The 17,859-nt window shown below is 36.0% G+C and overlaps 1 protein-coding gene across 2 annotated transcripts in view; it reads right to left on the bottom strand.

Annotated features, from left to right (window-relative positions):
• The window catches only part of PPP3R1 (protein phosphatase 3 regulatory subunit B, alpha), a 69,127-nt gene that overhangs the window by 5,876 nt on the left and 45,392 nt on the right, over nucleotides 1–17,859 (bottom strand). The window contains exons 1-4 of one of the 2 annotated variants that reach the window (XM_086700972.1): nucleotides 3,837–3,882; nucleotides 3,494–3,670; nucleotides 1,961–2,020; nucleotides 628–812 (exon numbers count right to left, since the gene is read on the bottom strand). In XM_086700972.1, coding sequence (XP_086557098.1) covers nucleotides 628–812; nucleotides 1,961–2,020; nucleotides 3,494–3,670; nucleotides 3,837–3,861 — 447 coding nt within the window. In that variant the 5' untranslated portion in view covers nucleotides 3,862–3,882. Of the gene's footprint in view, nucleotides 1–627; nucleotides 813–1,960; nucleotides 2,021–3,493; nucleotides 3,671–3,836; nucleotides 3,883–17,859 lie in introns of those variants that run through there. The other variant, XM_086700971.1, reaches the window with a different exon arrangement.

Raw genomic sequence — 17,859 nt, 5'->3', positions numbered from 1 at the left:
TTTCTAGCTTGCAGTTAAAACTCCTTATTATATGTATCAAAAGGCTAGTATCTTTGCTTTGGCAAAGTAGAGAAAGAAGCTGAGCGGCTGTGTTCCTGTTTGGAAGCACTGAGTGGTGGCAAATCCATCAGTAGCTTGGGAGAGGGGACAGGGGAGGAATCACCATTTACACTGCCTAGCTGATGAGTCTAACATGCATAGGCACTCCACTTCTGTTGTCCTCATGAAGCCAAACTTCTGGATTCCTAGCTGAAACTGCATCAACACCTACCCTCCACAAGTGTTTTCAAACATATTTATTTTTAAATGAACCTTAAGAATATGCCCTGTTTGTAATGTGGGGGACTACCAACAATAAGTAAAAGTTACTAGTATAAGCAAAATGGTACTAGCATTAGGGTGTATTACCAGATAATCACTGGGAACAGGAATTCTTGAGAATTATAATGGTTAGTTATTAACAGTTACCATAAGGAATATTTCAAAACTTTGAATATGGGCAATTAGGTAAACTCAAATACTGTATATAAATTTCTAGGGCAAATAAGTATAAGGAACTCTCTATTAAGTAGTTTTATAAATGCTTTTAAAACCTAACTTTTGAAGAACCAGCTCTTTTGTACTCACAGCACAGAATTCTTCAAAGGATATTCTTCCATCTCCATCCTTATCTGCATTTATTATGGTTTTGTCTACAATTTGCTGTAACTGTGTATCTTTCAGATTGTTCCCCACCATCATCTTCAGCACCTGGAAGAGCTCCCCGTTGGAAATATAGCCATCTTTATCCATGTCATAGATACGGAAAGCAACTAAAAAAAGAGTAAGGAAAATCAATGGCAGTTGTAAGGCAATCACAAGTAAATACCTTCAATGAAGAAGAAAACAGTGAGTTGTCAAACATCTAGTCTAGAATTATAACTATGAAGATGGCTCCTTCTCACATTTGATCTTGCCTCTAGGGGCAGTTACACAGCTGGTTAAAAGTATGGGCTCTTGGGGCACCTGGGTGGCTCAGTCAGTTAAGCGTCCGACTTCGGCTCAGGTTATGATCTCACGGTCTGTAAGTTCGAGCCCCGCGTCGGGCTCTGTGCTGACAGCTCGGAGCCTGGAGCCCATTTCAGATTCTGTGTCTCCCTCTCTCTCTGGCCCTCCCGCATTCATGCTCTGTCTCTCTCTGTCTCTAAAATAAATAAACATTTAAAAATTAAAAATAAAGAAAAAAAAGTATGGGCTCTGGAGTCAAGAGTGCTTGGGCCAATTAGCATACCTAAAGGAAAGTTATTTATCCTTGCTAAGCTTCAGTTTCTATACATAAAATTGGGACTAATAACAGTTCCAACTTCCCAGGTTCTTTATAGAGTACTTTATAACTGGCATATAATACATGTAAAAAATTGCTTAGAACAGTGTCTGAAACATGGCAAAAGTTCAATTGCTATTACTGTTATTCTCATTTATATTAAGAGTTCATTTACAAAAGATGTTTGCATATATCCTGTGCCTCACAGAACTATTACTGAATAAAATGTCTAATTAAAAGCTGAATAACTTACAAAGGTACAGATGTTCACTGTGATAGAGGGTGCCTACATAAACCAAAAGAGTGGACTTCTGGCTAAATATGTATATAAACTAAGTTCACCTAATGACATTAGAACATTTCTTCCCACTTTCATCAACAAATCTCTTATCCAAGACAAGCAGTTTATATAGCTGTTTTCACTAGAAGGAAATTGTTTTCTTTCTATCCAACTAAAAAGCAACAATGACATCATTAGAATATACTAGTTGCAAAGAGCCTAAAAGGATTTTCTCCAGAATATACAATTTCTGTTACATATACTAAGAATCTAGAAAAAGTCATCTTTTAGAATATTTTTAAAAAAGGAGTTTATAATGTAGTATGGGTGGTAGTGGTATAAGAGGAAGAATGAATTCAGTAAAGAAAAATACTTACACCTCAACTTCTGTTCCTTATCTCCTTTGACACTGAACTGAGAGACTCCCTCAATGAATTCTGAGTAAGAACAGAAAGTGTTTACAAATCAGAAGTTTCATTTTTTTTTATATAGGAAAATACATAATACCCCCCCACACACAAAAACTTAACATATCCATAAAAGAATATTTTTTTTTGCTGAAGAAAATATTACAAAGCAGTGTTTTAAACTGAAAGTGCCGAATTTGAAATTTCAACAAACAAGGTTCTATGTATTTTTTTAAATATCCAAACTTTCAGTTCTCTAAGGTCAAATCAATTTGAGCAATATTTCTTAAGTAACACACAGCTTACCACTAAAAAACAATTCTTTAAGCTATTTAACTCTTTCTTTTTGGAATGGAACTATAAAAGAGGGGTTTTTTAAAAGATCACAGTGGCACCTGGCTGGCTCAGTAGGCAGAGCATGCGACTCCTGGTCTCAAGGTTGTAAGCTGGAACCCCATACTGGGTGCAGAGATGAGTTAAAAACAAAATCCTGGGGCGCCTGGGTGGCTCAGTTTGCTTGAGCGTCCAACTGCAGCTCAGGTCAAGGTCTCACAGTTCAGGAGTTTGAGCCCCACATCAGGCTCCATCTCTATGTGTCAGCTGCAGAGCCCAATTAGGATCCTCTGTCCGCCTCTCTCTGCACCTTCCCTGCTTGCTCTCTTTCTCTCAAAAATAAACATTTAAACATAAAATAAAAATATTTAAAAAACACAAAATCTTACAAGTATTAAAAAAAAAAATTATACATTGTTTTGTTTCTTCCGTTTGTTTAAGTAATTTTCTCTGCCCAGTGTGGGGCTTGAACTCACGATCTCACGATCGAAGTCTCATGCTCTTCTGAGCCAGCAAGCACCCCCCGACTGTTTTGCCAGAACAAAAATAATTTTGAATTTCTGGTCCCAAAATTCAGACTCATTTAAATAAAGTGTTGGAAGCCTCGTGAAAATGATCATTTTTCTTCACTGCCTGTTTAACATTAAATCTATCATAAAATCTGTTTTAGATCCTCCTTCACTTAAAACTCAGTTCCTGGAACTAAAATAACAAAGTCTGTTGATGACAAAGTATAGAATCAAATATAAAATTATGTACCATGGTAATATTAGCAAAATCACTATTGTTTTATGTAAAATTCTAGATTAAAATAATCCTGTGTAAAATGCTCATCTCCTTATTACTACAGTTTATTTTTTATTGCTTAGTGTAAGTCTCATTCTTTAAATAAAGTTTCTAAAAATGCAGTTCTAACGTTTCCCAAAATAAGATTAATTTTCCAAAAACAAAGGAAATAAATTTGATCATATATGAACCAAGCGGTAAAAGATCTTTTACTTATTAGTTCATTAAGGTTCATATACCACACGTTTCAAGAATTTAACATTATTAATATAAGATCACCAATAAACACATTTTTAAAAAACTAAATTTTCAGACATTTTCATACACAGAACTCTAAGACTAGTTATAGATTACCTAACTTGTTAAATTAAAAAATTTTCTTACCTTTAAAGTCTACTTCTCCATTCCCATCTGTGTCAAATATATCTATTACTCGCTGTACTAAAGGATTCTGTTGTAACTCAGGCAGAGACATGAACTCTTCCACACTCAAAGAACCAGAATTGTCCAAATCGAGCTTCTTAAATCTCTTTCCTAGCCTTTTAATTTCATCAGCATCAACTAAAAACAAACCAAAAGAGGTGGCAAGATTTACAAAATGATTTTATGAGAATTATATGGGAAAAAAATCCAGCAGTTAATCAAAGTTTGAGTTTAATTAAAACTTACATATTCTATTGGTTAATTGCCTATAACAGAAAAGTACATAGTATTTTTATTTGGTTACCTTTTTGTTTGCCTGCCCCTGCCATAACATACAAACCAACTGTATACGCACCAAGATATTATAGGATTGCAATGCTAAGCCGATCATGGAGTCAGGTGATTCCTACTAGGCAGGCTAAATCAATCTCTGTTCTGTACCAAAGCATCTTTCACTTATTTTTTTCAAGTTTGATTTCTTTCTAATAGTTCATGGTTTGAACATGGTTCAAAATTAAAGCCTCCCTCCTATCCCACCCTGTAGACATCCAATTCCCCTCCTTAGAGGCAATGTTGCCAGTTTCTTGAGTATTCTTCCAGAGATACTCTTAGCAAGTATGAGCAAATAAAATACCGCTTTTATGTTTTTTAACCAAAAGAACCACAGCTAACAAAATTCACTTAAGAAATGTTTGCATTAGTTTGTAATTACTCTGTAAAAATTCAGTATCCAGTCTCTAATATGCATATGCATTCTTGAAAGATTTTTTCTTCTAAATTACATTACTGTCTTCATTCCTTTAAGAAATCAAATTCATACAAATAATTTTAATCTTGGTAACAGAAATAATACAAATATATTAAAAGAAAATTAAGTCAAATGTTATGCTGCCCATGGGTATACATGTATTATGGCGCACAGTATTAGAGACCGAGACTGCAAACTTCTTGAAAGTTCGAATATATGGCATTCTCACTATAAGAACTTAAAAGTTAAAGATTTTTTAAATATAAAAATATTATGTTAAAGTGAAATAAAAACTGTATCTGCACTACAAAGTACAGACGATACAACTAACTACCAGATGCTGCTCTAATATGAAGTAGTTCATATGCAGCTGGTAAAGGGAGTCATAAGAGCTGGTTTGTGAGTCAACAGAGCACAGAAATGTCACTGGTTCATAGGGATTTTTCCTAGTTCGTTCTGAAGGGAAAAAGTGGACAAGTTTTCTCAAAGAACAAGTCTTAATAAAATAAAATCTTAAGAAAAAAGGTGAAAACAAATGCCTTCCTTTACAGAAAACAGCAAGTTTAGTAGCTTCAGGAACTTCAAAAGTCTTTCCAACACTGTTCTATGGTGAAAAGGGTACAAATGAACCAGCTGCAAAGATAATTCCTCATCTCTCCACCTCTCCCACCACCAAGCCTCAAAAAGCACTTAACAAAGGGACTGTACCATGACTCCTTACTTAATTTTTACAAAATTAGTTTCTGCTAAAGCAGCTGCCCTCAAGGACCTGGAGGAAGGTCCAAAATAGGAAGCTCGAGTCCTAGTTTAAGGCTAATAAATGAATAGCTATGGTGCTTAATACAAATGCCAGAGGCTATTTATGCTAAAATTTTTAAGACCGTGATCGTTTTCTAAGTACTCTGCTACAAAGCTGCATACTTGAGTCTACCCAAACCATACTTTCCCAACATGTGATTCTGCAGCATTTGAGGTTTTCAATACATATATTTTACTATAACAGAAATGCCTTTATGTTAATGATTCAACTGAACATTGCTTCAAATAGCAAAACACACATATATACCTACAATAATCCAATCAAAACTGAAATACGCACCTCATAAACACATCAACTACAAATAACCTTTTTTTGTCCCTTTTATTCTTTAATGAACAGATGATAAAAGCAACTGTTCAAATAAACCTTATTTTCTTATTTTCCATGATGAAACTGGATATCCTCACTCCTGGGAGGAAAATTTAATAAACCTTAAGTCCCTTAAATGCTTTTCATTTATTTATTTACCTGTCTTCCCCACCTCAGACCAGAGTCCACGACCTTTCACTGGTGTTCTGTACACTGCATATAAAAGGTACTCAATAAATGTTTTAAATGAGTTTTAATTCTAAGTGTTTCAGATTTAAAACTTACTCATCAAAATGCCATCAGAATTTAGAGTAAAACTCGACTTAACCTACCAGACACCAATCAGCGGATCTTTCAGAACAGTTTCTCCAAGTTCATAGTGTTTGCTGAAAGCTACTCTCCCTCTCCATACCAAGGATGAGTTAACTTTTTCCAGTAATCTTTAGTTTTGCCTTACAACCACAAACCAGAAAAGGTGATGAGGAAACTGAACATAATGGATGACTAAAATACACCGTAAGTGGAAAAGGAAAGACAACGTGTCCCCAAACAGCATCTCATTTAGAGTAACTCTAGAGTGTACCATTAATTGGAAAGAGCAAAGGCAGAACTGTAGTGCCATAATACTTATAGAAACTGTTAGATTCCATTTACTAATGCTATGATATAAACATGATAACAGTTTTACAAACTCACATTCTGAAACTGAAAGCGAGGTGAAGGACTATCTTCAATTACCTGGAAAACCCCACTAATCCAAAAGCATTCCAGTCTTGACAGATGAACAAGGAATATTAAGAATAAAGATGAATCATAAATCAAATATATTTCTTTACACTGCCAACAGTAATCTTTCTAAAAACCACATTCAGCCAAATTGCTGGCTCTCATGCTTAAAAATGTGTAGTGGCTTTCTAACACGCTCAGGATACAGAGTCTAAAGCCCTTGACAATATTTAGCCTCAATTTAAATTTCCATCCTTCTCTTCCCCATCTTTACTTTAGCTACAATGCTCTTGGCACAATTCTTCTATAGCATAAAGTTCATGCCTCCGTTTCCTTATATACCCTCTGCTGGAATGTCCTTCCCTGAACTCTCTGATCATGAGACTCGTACCAATTTCTGATTTTAAAAGGGGGGAGACTGGGGTGCCTGGGTGGCTCAGTTGGTTAAGCGTCTGACTCTTGGTCTCAGCTCAGGTCACGATCTCATGGTTCGTGAGTTCAAGCCCCTCACCAGGCTCTGCACTGACAACATGAAGCTTGCTTGGGATTCTCTCTCCTTCTCTCTCTGTCCCTCCCCCACTTGCTTGCTCTCTCAAAAATAAACATTAAAAAAAAATCTTTAAAAAATGGGGGGAATTAACTGTATATCCTGTAGTTATGAGTATCATTAACTAATTCTCTGGCACAAGCCCTTAAAACATTTTTAAAAAATTTTTTTTTAACGTTTATTTATTTTTGAGACAGAGACAGAGCATGAACGGGGGAGGGGCAGAGAGAGAGGGACACACAGAATCGGAAGCAGGCTCCAGGCTCTGAGCCATCAGCCCAGAGCTTGACGCGGGGCTCGAACTCACGGACCGCAAGATCGTGACCTGAGTTGAAGTCGGACACTTAACCGACTGAGCCACCCAGGCGCCCCTTAAAACAACATTTTAAAAGACATTTTCTGTCTTTTGCTTTAAATAGCTTGTGAAATATTACAAAATAGTTGATACCTATTCTGGATGAGTAGTTACAACTTTCCTTAAAGGCAAAGCAATGTGCCAGTGACAAATGGCTTTTTAAAAAGCCCCAGAAATAAAACATGCAGGGAATGACCTCTATCTAATCTTCTGTTCACCACCATTTGCACATACCCCATGCAGCCAAAACTCACCTTGGGATTTACTTTAGGAAGACAGTGTAATTTGAAAGTAGGCAATATCTATTCTCCAACCACCCATTTATTTCCTCCTTTCTGTCCCTTCCTTCCTGCCTGGATTACAATAATATGTAAGACACAGACTAGATTACTCAGTACTCTGAGGCTAGCTGAACTGGAGGAATCTATACTAAATAATTTCAGTATTTTTAAATGGTTAACATGGAAGGCAATGCCATAAATATCTTTTAAAGCCAAAATCTAAGAAAGCTAGCTTTCAACAACAAATGGTAAAAATAGTTATTTTAGGTATGGAACAAAGTGATGAATTTGGTCATTACTGTCACCAGAGAAGCAGTTATTCAGCACTTCCACTTGCCAGCATTGTAGACCAGATGTGTTGCAGGATTAAATGTGTACTAAAGCATGAAACAGAATCTCGATTCTTGAAGTATCAGCATACACCAATCTCGTACAAATTAGGCACAGATCTCTGAAGTAGATTAAACCCATCTTGGTAGTACCATTAAACGTTTCAGATCTGCACTTGGTACAAGTCAAATACTAAAGAACAAATTCCAACTTTTGGTAGCAACTTTGATCAAAGATTTTTCCTACTCCCTTAAAACAGATGGACAAGGGGGGAAAAAAACAAACCTCACCCTCTTGACTCATCTTGTGACTCAGAGATACTCTCTTTCATATGTTTTGCCAAGTTAAAACTCGTTATTTTTCTACTTTTTGTAAGGACGCCTTTGGAAGGACTATCACTTTTAATAGTTGAAAAAGCCTACATAGTCAATTTATTACAAAGCACTAAAATAAAGAATCTTATAAAGTAATTGTATCATTCTCTAATATTTAAGGAAGACATTAAAAGCTGGATTTTGTCTGCGTTTATGAAATATAAAGTTATTAATAAGGAATTGATGGATTGCTTACACAGAAAACACCAAATTAAACTGTTGAGACCTTACTGAAGATCAATGCACCCTGACTATACTCAGGGATAAAGGTGAAATCTAGATGGTTACTCATTTTAACAAGTGATTTCAAGAATCTCATTAACACATAAAATAATAATTAAGAATCTGCTTTTAGAGAGCTCATTTTGCTACAGTAAATTTTATTTTTTGCACTAAGATATTTTTTAAGTTTTTAATTCCAGTATAGTTAACATAGTGGTATATTAGTTCCAGGTGTACAATACAGTGATTCAACAATTCCATACATCACCCAGGGCTCATCACAGACAAGTGCCCTCCTTAATCTCCATCACCTATTTCACCCATCAACCCACCTACATTCTCTCCGCTTCTCTACAGTGAAGAATCTGTTTCTTGGTCTTTTTTTCCCCTTGCTCATTTGTTTCTTCAATTCCACATATAAGTGAAATCAGATGTCTTTCTCTCACTTAGTTCTTTTAGCATTATACTCTCTTGCTCCATCTATGTTGTGCAAATGGCAAGGTTCCATTTTTTTTTTAGCCAAACAGTATTCCTCTGTATATACATACCATCTCTTCTTTATCCACTCATCTATCAATGGACACTTAGGGCTCCTTCCATAATTTAGCTATTGTAAATAACACTGCTATAAACAGGGGTGCATGTATCCCTTTCAATGAGTGTTTTGTATTTTGGGGGTTGATACCCAATAATGCAATTGCTGTAGGGCAGTTCTATTTTTAACCTTTTGAGGAAACAACAAACTTTTCCTACAGTGCCTGCACGAGTTTGCATCCCCCCCCCCCAATAGTACAAAAGGGTTCCTTCCTATTCCTCCACATCCTCATGAATGCTTGTTGTTTCTTGTGTTTATTTCAGCCATTCTGGAAGGTGTGAGGTGATAGCTCATTGTACTTTGTATTTCCTTGATGATTAGTGATGTTGAGCATCTTCTCATTTATCTGTTGGCCATCTGGACGTCGTTTGGAGAAATGTCTGTTCATATCTTCTGCCCATTTTTAATTGGATTATTTGTTTTTTGGGGGGTGTTGAGCTGTATCAGTTCTTTGCGTATTTTGGATACCAGCCCTTTATCAGATATGTCCTTTGCAAATATCTTCTCCAATTCAGTAGGCTGCTTTTTAGGTTGTGTTTCCTTCGCTATGTCCAAGATTTTTATTTTGATGTAGTGGCAATAATTTCTTTTTGCTTTCATTTCCCTTGCCTTGGGAGACACATCTACAAAAATATACCATGACCAATGTCAGAAAAATTACTACCTGTGTGCTCTCTTCTAGGATGTCTACAATTTCAGGTCTCACATTTAGGTCTTTAATCCATTTTGAATTTATTTTGTGTATGGTGTAAGAAAGTGGTCTAGTTTCATTCTTTTACATGTTGCTGTCCAGTTTCCCAATACCATTTACTGAAGAGAGCTGCAGTAAGTTTTAATAAAAACTGTCAACTGGACATATTAATACTAGAATAATACTAAGAGACAGAAGGTTGCATATTCATTCATCACTCTCTCAGATGAAGAAAAACAACCATCTCCCTTCCTATTTTTTTCTCATTTAGAAAAAAGGAATGGGGCACCTGGGTGGCTCATTCGGTTAGGCATCCAACTTCAGCTCAAGGTCATGATCTCACTGTTCTTGAGTTTTTGCCTCACGTCAGGCTCTGTGCAGACAGCTCAGAGCCTGAAGCCTGCTTCGGATTCTGTGTCTCCCTCTCTCTCTGCCCTCCCCTGCTTATACTCTGTCTTGTCTGTGTGTGTGGGGGGGGGGGGGGGGTGTCTCTCAAAAAAACAAACAAAAAAAAAACATTAAAACAAAATTTTTTTAAAGAAAAAGAAAAAAGGAATAAAAGAGATTCCAAAATAGTATAGAAGACATCTAGGTCTCCAACTGTTAAAGCATTATTATTACTACTACATACACACCAAGCTACTACTCCACTGTTAGGGTTAAAAGAAAAACAACTTTGAAGTCTAAGCTCTTTTAGGTGATTCTGAGATTTCTCAAAATGAAAACAAAAAGAAATAAGCAGAATGGTAGAAAAATAAACTTTCTGCAAACTTTAGCCAATTCCCAGTAATTGTGTAGTACTCAACAGCAACAAGACTAATCCTTCTTCAGGAAATTCTTTTAAATAGTCAATTTATAGATAATGTACTGTTAGTCTATTAATCATCTAATAACAAAAACAAAATAAATCAAGTTTTTTCAAATTCTTCTAGCAGTAACAATAATTTGAAAGAAACTAAATGTAGGATCCTGTTTAGAATCCTGGAAAAGAACTTTTCAGATGTCACCAGTTTTTTTACTAAAATATGAAGTTTAACAGTTTGTACCAATGTTAATTTCTTGATTTTGGTAACTGTACTATGGTTTAGTGAGACATTAACATTAGAGGAAGCTAGCTGAGGGGTATTTGGGAACTCTTATTTTTGCGACTTTTTAATTTCTCCTTAGTCTCCTCTAATTTATGAGAGCTCTTAATTCTTCCCTTGTCTTTCATGACCTTGAAACTTTTAATCCAGTATTTTGTAAAATGTCCCTCACCTTAAGCTTGCTGATATTTTCTTATGATTAGGATACATTTTGGCATTTGGGGCAAAAATACCATAGAAATGATGATGTGTCCTTATCAGCACACATTGTTATCAAAGGGTTCACAATGTCAATGTCTTTTTGCTAGTGATGTTAACTTTAATCAATTGGCCAGGGTGGTGTCTGTCAGATTTCTCCACTATAAATCTACTATCTTTCCCTTTGTATTAAAAAATATCAGGGGAGGGGCACCTGTGTGGCTCAATCAGTTAAGCATCCATGATCTCATGGTTTGGGAGTCTGAGCCCTGTGTTGGGCTCTGTGCTGTGCCTGCTTCAGATTGTGTCTCCCTCTCTCTCTGCCCCTCCCCCACTCACTCTCTCTCAAAAATAAATATTTAAAAAATGTATCAGGGGAAGGGGAAACAATACTTTGAGACTATACAAATATCCTGTTTTTCCTAAAACTCTAACCTAATTTTAGCATACACAGGCAACTCGACTCTGGTGTGCAAGATTTAATCACTATGGTATTTGCTTAATGATTTTCTTTTCCCCTTTCCTTGTACATTGAAACGTTCCTATTTAAGAAACAAATAAAAACTGCCCCTTCCCCATTTCTTTCTTTATTCAATTATTCACATCAGCATAGATTCACAGATACTTATTTTATTCTACAGGTTAAAATTCAATAATGTCACTACTATTCATCAAATTTTTCCAGCTTTGTTTAGGTACCACCTCAGGTTGGCTCCTGTGTGACCTTTCAACAATCCCCATTTTGAGCATCTCCTTAATTTCTGGGACCATAAAATATTCCAGACTCTGGAATTCCAGCCTCTTCTGACTATATATTTTCAAGAGGAATTTTCTCTTTTGTATGGCAGAATATTTAGAACTATATTACAGAATGAAAACTATTAGGAAAGATTACTCTAGTAAGCAATCTCAGAATCTCTATCTTAGAAATATTCTGGAAAGAGCCATCAGACAGGACAAAATAACCTATGGAAAAACATTTACTGAATAATTCTTATAAAGTCTACCACAAGAATAAAGCATTATAGTGTTATCAATAGAAGATACTGGGTGATTTCTCAACTTAAAGTTTAATTTCAAAGTTCTATTAAGTCTTTTGTAAGATTTATCTCCTACAAAGGTAATGAGTGGATTTTCATGTTACCCCCAATTAGATGCAAAACCCACCAGAGGGCGCGATAGAGACAGTCACAGAGAAGCAGTTGCAAAAAAAGCCCCCAATTCTGTACCAACCTTTTAGTGTAGCAGTTTAATATTTATATTCTGCAAGGCATAGTCTGACAACAGAACAAAGCAAACAAAGAAAGAACCTTATATTATAAGAAAACTGAAAAAGTATTTTATGAAATATTAACACAAAGTCACACAAATTTTTCTTACAAATGAAAAACCTGCATATACTTAAAAAGGTCTAGATTTTAGGGATATATCATAATTTTCTAATGTAAGAGGCAAGGTGCATTTTTGGTGTTTCTGGATTATAATTTTCATGTAATTTAAAAATGAAATTGTTAAATAAAAAGCTAGACAGCAGCACCAACAAAATAATTATCAAGTTGTAAAACGCCAATAAATTTTAAGCCAACTTTAACATTCCAAAAACACATTATTAAATACATAGTTCTACAGGTTTTGACAAATGTATACACTTAGGTAAGCATCACTACAATCAAGATAAAAGCACATTTCCATCATCCCCAAGTGTTCCCGAGCCCTTCTGCAGTCAATCACATCCCCTACCACCAATAGCAGGTAACCACTGTTCTGCTTTCTGCCACTAATTATGTCTAGGATTTCATATAAATGGGATCGTATAGGTGTACTCTTCTATTTATCTTCTTATTCTCATCTAATTTTTCACATTAATTCAAGCTGCTACATGGCAGTAGCTTGTTCCTTTTTATTGCAGAGTAGTAGAGTCCACTGTATGGATATACACAATTTTTAAATGTATGCATCTGTTACTAGACATACCTGTTGTTTCCTGTTTGGAATTATTAGAAATAAAGCTACTAAGAATATTCATAAAGTCTTTGTAAACAAATATTTTCCTAGACTTGCAGGGTCACTGGGTAAGCTGTATGCTGAACTTTCAGAAACTGTCAAAAGGTCTTCCAGAATGGTGTACCATTTTACACACTCACCATCAATCTATGAGAATTCCAGGAGCTCCACATCCTTGGCAACACGTGGTACTGTCAGTCTTTTTAAGTTTAGCCATTCTAGCGGGTGGTAGCAATATATGATTATAGTTTTAATCTGCATTTCTCAGACCTAATGATCTTGAGCATCTTTCTCATGTGATTATTGTCAATTCATATATATCTTCGTTTGAAAAGTAACTGTTCAAATATTTTACATTTTTTTTTAAATTTTTTTTTTTCAACGTTTGTTTATTTTTGGGACAGAGAGAGACAGAGCATGAACGGGGGAGGGGCAGAGAGAGAGGGAGACACAGAATCGGAAACAGGCTCCAGGCTCTGAGCCATCAGCCCAGAGCCCGACGCGGGGCTCGAACCCACGGACCGCGAGATCGTGACCTGGCTGAAGTCGGACGCTCAACCGACTGTGCCACCCAGGCACCCCTTATATTTTACCTTTTAAAAAATGGGTTGTCTGGGGGGCGACATGGTGGCTCAGTCGCTTAAGCATCTGACTTCAGGCCAGGTCATGATCTCATGAATCATATGGGATCAAGCCCCTCATGGGCCTCTCTGCTGTCAGCACAGAGCCCACTTCGGATCCTCTGTCTTCCTCTCTCTCTGCCCCTCCCCTATTCATGCTCTCTCAAAAATTAAGAACAAAAACAAAAACTGGGTTGTCTGAAAAAGTTGTGAAATTCTCTCTGTATACTGACACAAGTCCTCTGTCACCACGTAGGTAGTTCAAGTATTTTCTCCCAGTCTGTAAGCTACCTTTTCAAAGGTATCTTTTAAAGAGCAAAAATGTTCAATTTTGATGAAATCCATTTTTTCTTTTATGATTCATGTTTTATGTGTACTAAATCTTTGAGTAAACCCGGCATGAAGATTTTCTCCTACATATTCTTCTAAAAGTTCCACAGCTTTTATGTTTAAATCTATAACCCATGAAATTTTTTATATATGGGATTAGAGGCAAATTTTTATTTCATATAGAAATATATTTTGTTGAAAAGTCTCCCTTACAATGGTATCTTTGACGCATTTGTAAAAAATCAACTACACAAATCAACATTGTACAACTTAAATTGACACAATGTTATGTCAACTATATTTCAATTAAAAATTTAAAAAATCAAATAATATATTTTGCCAGTGAAGCCACATATATATATTTGTATTTATATGGATCTATGTCCTCTACTGTTCCACAGGCTGGTCTATCTTATGCCAATACCAGTCTAATGTTTTATAGTAAATATTTAAATCAAGGAGCACTGTCCTCATACTTTGTCTTCTTTTTCAAAACTGTTATGGCTTTTCTAAGACCCATACATTTCCATGTGGAATTAGCAATTAGTTTGATAATTTTTACAAAAAGCCTGCTGAGAGTTCAATAGGGGTTGACTTGAATCTATAGATCAATCAGAGTAGAACAGATGCCTCAACAGAATCAAGTCTTTCATTTTATGATGTGGTCATCTCTCTCCATTTATTTAGGTCTTTTTAATGATTTCTCTTAGTAACATTTCATAGTTAGGTATACAAATCTTACATATATTTGGTTAAACGTCTAACATGAATATCTCATGTTTTTATTCTTTATAAATGGTATTTTTGTCAATTTCACTTTTTTTCAATTATTGTGATTATATAAAACTTCCACTGATTTTTGCCTTCTGTTCTTATATCATACAATGTTGCTAAATTCACTTATTTCTAGTAACTCACAATTTACTATATATACAATGACATCATCTAAGAGTAAAGACAATTTTTTACTACTTCCTTTCTAACCTGAATATATATTTTTTTTTCCTGGACTTAATGTATTGACTAGGACTTCTAGTACAATTTTCCTTAAGTTTTTTATATGTATTTATTTTGAGAGAGAGAGGCAGAGAGAAGAGAAAGATAATTCCAGGTAGGCTCCACACTGTCAGTGCAGAGCCTGATGTGGGGCTCGAACCCAAGATCATGAGATCATGACCTGAGCAGATGTTGAGTAGGATGCTTAACCAACGGAGACACCCAGGAGTCCCAGGAACTTCTAGTACAACTTTGACTACACTTCTTCAGAGTGAAAAACTGCTTTTTTTCCCAATCTTAGGTAGAAAGCATTCAGTCTTTCATCATTAAGTATGATGTTAATTATAGGTTGTTGTTTTGTTTGTTTTTTAACAGGTGCTCTATCCGAGTTTAGTTCCCTTCTATTCCTAATTTGCCAAGTATATTTACCACTGAACTCTGTCAAAGATTTTGCTCCATCTATTGCTAAGATCATGTTTCTCTTACTCTGCCCACATAGTGAATTATACTGTTTTTTAGTTAAAATAACACTGAGGATAAATTCCACTTGGTCATGTTTTATTGTCCTATTTACAATACTGCTGGATGAGATTTACAAATATTTAAAGATTTTTACATGTACACTCATGGTGCATGTTGGTCTACAGTTTTCTTTTTTTTAATTTTTTTTTTCAACGTTTTTTATTTTTGGGACAGAGAGAGACAGAGCATGAACGGGCGAGGGGCAGAGAGAGAGGGAGACACAGAATCGGAAACAGGCTCCAGGCTCCGAGCCATCAGCCCAGAGCCCGACGCGGGGCTCGAACTCACGGACCGCGAGATCGTGACCTGGCTGAAGTCGGACGCTTAACCGACTGCGCCACCCAGGCGCCCCTAGGTCTACAGTTTTCTATGATATTTTTGGTATTGCTAATGGTGTAATAATGCTAGCTTCTATTTTCTGAAGGAATATGGATTATAACTTTTTTTTCATTAAATGTTAGAAATTGCCAGTAAAGCCATCTGGCTTGGAGTTTTCTTTGTGGGAAGATTTTTATTTTAGAGAGACAGAGCATGCTCAAGCGGGGGGGGGGGGGGGGGGGAGAGATAGGGGGAGGAGGGGGAGGGGGAGAAATATCCTAAGCAGGCTCCATGCTCAGCACAGAGCCCAATGGAGGGCTTGACTCCCACCACCCTGGGGCCATGACCTGAGCTGCAATCAAGAGTTGGATGCTCAATCGACTGAGCCACCCAGGTGCCCCTCTTTGTGGGAAGGTTTTTAAATAAGAATTCAGTTTCATTAATAGATATAATTCTATCAAGATTTTACTGTTGTGTCAGTTTTAAGTATTTGTTTTAGATTAAATTTTTCCATTTAATCTAAGGTGTAGAACTTTATTGGCATAAAATTCTTCATAATATTCCCTTGTTACCCTTTTAACATCTGTAGGATCTGTAATGATTTCAGTTCTTCTGTTACTGATACTGGTAATTGTGTTTTCTTCTAAAACGTTCCTTCTAAATGTGAATACTGTTATGTTCCACAGACTTCCTCCTACCTTATATAAAAGATATGACCCAAAATGATCCACCACACCAGAACTCACTCAGGCAAATGAATGTTATCCAAAAATGTCAAAATAAGCTGCACAGTTAAAATAATCTTAAAAAATTTTTTAAATTGTTTTCAGAGCTAACAGCTTCAGAAAAAAATTTGTCATAGAAAAGCCATGTAATGTAAATTGTTGGAAGAAACCTTGGAGATGAAAACTCAAGATGAGGAAACAGACTCTGAGAATTATTTAAGTTGCCAAATGCTATAAAGCTTGATGGCAAAACTGAGTGACAGCATTTCTTGAAATACTTTCTAATCTAATTTCTTTTCATATGTTAGTTCCATTTGAATAGTTAGTACAGAAGATTAAGCTAAGAGATACTAAACACTGCTGTTCCTCAACATGCATTTTCAGGCAAGTGTGGAGAAAAGAGAATAAGAATGTTCTCATCTCAAAGAAATAAAAATCAAACCACAGATTTCTGGGATGTTCTCCAGGTTATACATTACTGGTTTTCCTACTGAAGGTGTTTGTATTGCTGTTGTTTTTCTCTTTTTGGTTTATCTACACTGTGGTTCTAATAAAAATAATTAGCCTACTGAAAAAGCATATAGTTAAAACACCATAAAAACACATCTTCATCAAGTTTTCTCATTGTTATTAATAACCAAGTCATACTTTTTTTTTTTTTTAGTTTATTTAGAGAGAAAGAAAAGGTGTGAGTGGGAGAGAGGCAGAGAGAGAGGGGGACAGAGGATTCAAAACAGGTTCTGGGCTATCGGCACAGAGCCCAATGTGGGGCTTGAACTCAGGAGCCGTGAGATCACGACCGGAGCCAAAGTCAGAAGCATACCCGACTGGGCCACCCAGGCACCCCACATACTTTTTTTTTTTTTTTAACCTATGTGTACACTGTGTAAGCTAGTGTAAGCCTGAAAAGACACAGCTCTTAAAGATTTCCTATGTTTTGTAAGTCAAATTCAATCCCAAACCATTCATTACACATCACATTCTCCAGGTTTTCCTGGAGAGGGGACAGGGGCCAGAAGCAGAGAAAGACCAAATCTCAAGCAGGCTCCACACTTAGTACGGAGCCCAACACAGGGCTCAATCCCACAACCCTAGGATCATGTTCCTGTGTCATGTTGTGTTTAAACACTTAGTTGCACTTTTTTAAAGCTTTGTACCACTCCCCAACCCCAACTCGCCCCAAAATATGGGATTTTTTTTTTTTTACAAAAGAATGCATATTTAAGACTTCTTTTACTTTTAGCACCAATTATTCAAGATTTTATGGCTGCTCCAGAGCTTAACATGGTTTATCATCAATAATGTCACACTACATACCCAATCTCTATTTTTCTTATAATGATTTGCCTTTTACCTTAAGAAATTCCAAAAAGAAAAAAAGAAAAGAAATTCCAGCACACAATTTATATTCTTTTCTTTCTTCTTGAAGACTCTTCACAGACAATTCTGGCTTCTTGCTCTAATTTGTACCAACTGCTTTCTAGGCCCATAGGCATAGTTATTATCCTGTGATTTTCACTGGTGTCTTAGA

The sequence above is a fragment of the Puma concolor genome, chromosome A3, assembly GCF_028749965.1.
Source record: "Puma concolor isolate L17-30 chromosome A3, mPumCon1.1.hap2, whole genome shotgun sequence".
NCBI classification, from domain to species: Eukaryota; Metazoa; Chordata; class Mammalia; order Carnivora; family Felidae; genus Puma; species Puma concolor.
This window is presented reverse-complemented; position numbering and strand designations above follow the sequence as displayed.